Source organism: Gymnoscopelus braueri (assembly GCF_963280865.1).
Source record: "Gymnoscopelus braueri genome assembly, chromosome: 2".
NCBI classification, from domain to species: domain Eukaryota; kingdom Metazoa; phylum Chordata; class Actinopteri; order Myctophiformes; family Myctophidae; genus Gymnoscopelus; species Gymnoscopelus braueri.
This window is the reverse complement of record NC_137604.1, coordinates 24,872,143-24,877,165: the sequence shown is the minus strand read 5'-3', so window position 1 is coordinate 24,877,165 and position 5,023 is coordinate 24,872,143. Positions and strand designations below refer to the sequence as shown.

The 5,023-nt window shown below is 49.2% G+C and overlaps 1 protein-coding gene across 1 annotated transcript; it reads left to right on the top strand.

Annotated features, from left to right (window-relative positions):
* Nucleotides 1-204: 204 nt before the first annotated feature.
* LOC308094799 (patatin-like phospholipase domain-containing protein 7) lies at nt 205-4,251 on the top strand (the record flags this gene model as incomplete). The annotated part of the gene is made up of 1 exon (XM_080441625.1): nt 205-4,251. One exon carries the CDS (start codon nt 205-207, stop codon nt 4,249-4,251), a length of 4,047 nt encoding a protein of 1,348 aa, XP_080297751.1.
* Nucleotides 4,252-5,023: the final 772 nt, after the last annotated feature.

The following is a 5,023-nucleotide window of genomic DNA, read 5'->3' as shown; positions in this document are numbered from 1 at the left end:
ATGATGTCACCCAGTGCATAAATACAGTAGTGGTTGGATTCCTCCACATATCTTGGCACTTTTGCTTTTAGCTTCATGTTTTGGTAGTAAAAACAGGACTTTGACTATAATAGTAATCCTCTGTGCAGAATTCACGTCCAACCTTGGATTTGTAGGATGTATTGCAAGGGGGAAGACGGTGATCTACGCAGCTGGGCTACTTCAATGGTGGCAAACAGCAGAAATGACTTCAAAACACAAGTACAACAGTTTGTGGAGGAGAGAATGCAGAACACCACTGTAGTAATGATTGGGGCTGTCCTCGCAGCATTCCTAATTGGGGTTGTGGTGCTTTTCCTGTACAGAAGATACAAGCCTCCTGAGCCCAAATATCGCTTCAGAAAGAGGGATAAAGTGCTCTTTCATGCAAAGAAGCTAATGCGAAAGGTTCAGAACTCAACCTCTCCAGTCTCCAAACAGCTACGTAAAAAAAACAAAGGTCTCAGCATAGTGAGCAATATCCTTAAAATTCGTAAGGACCTTCCCACCTTGCAGCCCAAGGAGCACCCATCCTCCTTGTTGGAAGCTGATCTCACAGAATTTGATGTGCAGAGTTCCAACCTGCCCTCTGAGGTCCTCTACGTGCTAAAAAATGTCAGGGTCCTCGGATACTTTGAGAAGCCTCTGTTCCTAGAGTTGTGTCGTCACACGGACGTTATAGAGCTGCAGGAGGGAGAGGTGCTCTTCAAGCCTGGACAAGACGACGACAGCATCTACGTTGTTCAGCATGGACGACTTGAAGTTTGCATCCATGAGAATGATGGCACACAGCCAGTGGTGAAGGACGTTCTTCCTGGGGACAGTGTCCACAGCCTTCTCAGCATTCTGGATATCATAACTAAATATCCAACTAAATATAAGACTACGTCAGCACGGGCTGCATCTTGCTCCACTATTTTGCGTTTGCCTGTATCAGCCTTCCAGTCTGTGTTTGAGAGGTGCCCCGAGACGCTTGTACGCGTCATTCAGATCATCCTGGTGCGCCTCCAGAGAGTCACCTTCCTGACGTTACATAACTACTTAGGCCTAACAACTGAGCTCTTCAATCCGGAGCGTCAGGCGGTGCCTTTGACAAATGTTAACAATGTGATTGGAGAGGCTAGTTCAGGCAAGATAAACCGGCGTCCTCACACCCAGGCAGACTCACCTGTTAGTACCACAGAGACCTCCGCTGAGACAGATGGCGATAAGGACAGCCCTTTAAACTCCTATAGGAAGAGACAGTCCATCTCCACACCCGTTGACAACACGGGTGATGACCTGAACATGGCCTACGAAAGATCCATAGTCACCATAGACAAACCGCCCTCCTGTCCTGTCACTCATAAATCCATTCTTAAGAACATTCAACACACACCCTCAGTGGATAATGGAGGGCGCTCTGATGCCATCCACCCTACTAAGGTCAGCGCTATCTTCGAGGCGGCTAAGAAAGACCTGCAGGGCATCTTCGAGTTGCAGGACCCCAGTCTCCTGGAAGGCAGAGTGACTCTTGACCAGGTAAAAGCAGGATCTGTGGTGGCTCATCAAGGAGATCAGGATGTGAGCATTTACTTTGTGATCTCTGGCCTGCTGCATGTGTACCAGCGGATGATCGACCGTGAGGAGGAGACGTGTCTGTTCGTAACCCACCCTGGGGGACTGGTGGGTCAACTAGCCGTTTTGACTGGAGAGCCGCTCACCTTTACTATCCGAGCACTTAGAGACTGCAGCTTCCTCTCCATCTCCAAGACTCACTTCTATGAGATCATGCGTGTGGAACCCACTGTTGTGTTAAATGTAGCGCATACCTTCGTGAAGAGAATATCTTCCTTTGTCAGACAAATAGATTTTACTCTGGACTGGGTGGCTGTGGAAGCTGGTAGGGCTGTTTACAGGCAAGGGGAAAAGTCAGAAAGTACATTCATAGTGTTGAGTGGCCGTCTGCGCTCTGTTATTATGAAGGAAGACGGTAAAAAGGAGCTGACCGGAGAGTATGGTCGTGGTGACCTCATTGGAGTGGTGGAGGCCTTGACCCATCAGAACAGGGCAACAACAGTGCATGCTGTACGTGACTCTGAGCTGGCCAAGCTGACAGAAGGGGCACTCGGCTCAATCAAAAGGAAGTTTCCTCAGGTTGTCACGAGGTTGATCCATTTACTGGGACAGAAGATCCTTCAGCAGGTCAACTGCCCTCTGTCAGCTTGTAGCCTGGCTCTTCACACCCCAGGAGCCAGTAAGTGGGATGTGTGGAACCAGGCCTCCAACCTTTCCACTGTTACAGTGCTGCCTGTATCTGACGAAGTGCCTCTCATAGCCTTCACCTTGGAGCTGCAGCATGCACTCATCACCATTGGTCCCACTCTTTTACTGACCAGTGATTCCATCAAACAGTGTCTTGGTGCAGCTGCTTTTGACAGTGTACATGAGTACCGTCTGACCAGCTGGCTTGGCCAACAGGAGGACATCCATCGCATTGTCCTCTACCAGACAGACAACACTTTGACTCCTTGGACGCAGCGTTGCATCCGCCAGGCGGACTGCATCATCATTGTGGGACTGGGGGAGCAGGACCCTGCAGTGGGGGAGCTGGAGCGGGTGTTGGAGGGCAGTGCAGTCCGCGCCCAGAAGCAGCTGGTGTTGTTACACAAGGAGGATGGCCCAGCCCCAAAAGGAACTGTAAACTGGCTCAATATGCGCAGCTGGATCTCCAGACACCTGCACCTCTCTTGTCCCCACAGGGTCTTTACACAAAAGAGTCTGCCAAAACTGAGAGAGATGTACCAACGTGTATTTCAGAAACCAGTCGATCGTCACTCTGACTTTTCCCGCCTGGCCAGGGTCCTCACCGGCAATGCTATTGCCCTCGTCCTTGGAGGAGGAGGAGCTAGGGGTTGTTCTCAAGTGGGCATACTGCAAGCACTCTTTGAAGCAGATATCCCTGTTGACCTTATTGGCGGCACTTCTATTGGTTCCTTGATGGGGGCGCTATATGCTGAGGAGAGGAACCGTAAACACAGCCGCGTGAAGATGAGAGCCAGAGAATGGTCTACGGCTATGACATCAAACTTTATGCGGCTTCTAGACTTGACCTGGCCAGTTACCTCCTTGTTTACCAGTGCCCGCTTCAACTCCGCAATCAGGAACTTATTCAATGACAAACAGATAGAGGACCTCTGGATCCCGTATTTCAACATTACCACTGACATCACTGCATCTGCCATGAGAGTACACACAGATGGTTCTCTATGGCGGTATGTGCGTGCCAGCATGTCTCTGTCTTGGTATCTACCTCCACTCTGTGATCCTAAAGATGGACATCTGCTGATGGATGGAGGGTACGTCAACAACTTACCAGCTGATGTGGCACGCTCGATGGGAGCTAAGGTGGTGATAGCTATTGATGTGGGCAGCCAGGATGAAACCAACCTGACCAATTATGGTGACTCACTCTCAGGCTGGTGGCTCCTATGGAATTGGCTCAACCCCCTAGCTGAGAAAGTAAAGGTGCCGACCAGTTCAGAGATACAGACGCGGCTGGCATATGTGTCCTGTGTCAAGCAGTTGGCGTCTGTAAAGAAAAGTGACTACTGCCAATACATCAGACCTCCCATCGACAGATACTCTGCTCTGGAGTTTGGCAAATTCGACGAGATTGCTGAAGTGGGCCTCCAGCATGGTACGACCGTGTTTGATCAGTGGCGTCTCAGCGGTGTAGTGGACAAAATGTTGAAGGACAGCCACCAGGAGGAATTCCACAACACGCAAAGCAGCAGTGCTTCGTTTACTGACCTAGCAGAGATTGTGTCCCGCATTGAGCCTGCCAAACCTGCCGTGGTGGATGAGGAGTCAGACTGCCAAAGTGACTTCTACGAGGAGGAGGCATTGGAGAGCCCTGTGTCTGACAATGAAATGGAGCAGTACGTAGAGCACTCTGAAGGGGAAGACACAGCTGACACGGATGAAGAGTTGGAACTGGAACAAGAGCACCAGGTGGAACAAGAGCACCAGGTGGAGCAAGAGCACGAGGTGGAGCAAGAGCACGAGGTGGAGCAAGAGCACGAGGTGGAGCAAGAGCACTACTGTATTCCTCCTCTCAGTAACAGCAATGGGAGCAACCCCATCACCTCCTCTGATGCCCCTCTTACTGAATTGAAGTCGCCCTCTCCCTCACCTCCGACCCAGGAAGATGCCTCACCTGTAATCAGAACTAATTCCACTGAAGACTGCTGAATTGGACTGTCCCAGCTCAGCATGCCTTTCCAAGTTCTTCCCATTACTCTTTACCTTCCAGTCACCCATGTGCCATTGTGCCCACCCTTTTACGGTGTCTAATTGATGTAAGTAAAGTACCTTGCAACAAAATACCAGTTAGCCCTGTAATGCATTTCTAGTCAATACCATTTCAGCTGCCTGTCAACTAATTTCTCACATTTAAGATGGTAGATATTACATTTCTTTGTATGGTTTGGTGGGGAAGACAGGAGTGGAGGAACATGAAGGGCTATAGGGTGTTAACATACAATCCATTTATTACGGCGTGGCACAGAAGGAGTTAGCCATATATAACAGTGTTTATCTGTATGTCCCCTGTAAATAATTGCCCAAATATGTATGGTACTGTATGTCCTCCAAATATTTGCCCGAAAATGTATGTCCCCCCCCCAAATTCATCCCAAATGTGGAGATGACTGGTGTGATATTGATAACATCCGAGTACTGCAAATGCGCCATGTGTCACTGTTTGTTGCAGAAACATGATTTTTTTTAACCAATCTTCACCAAATTAGGTACACACAATCTCATGTGACATGTGTGTGCGAACTGACACAGGGTGAGACACAAAGTTTGACGTTACTGCATCAGATAGTTACTAGCATTAATATAATTTCTGCCATCCAATGACATAGATGCATTTATTCTGCCTTGTCGTATCTGGCCCTACGGAACCGGCATAAATACGAGTCCATTTCCGGAGGCGGGGAATAAAGAGTCAGCGCTCAGA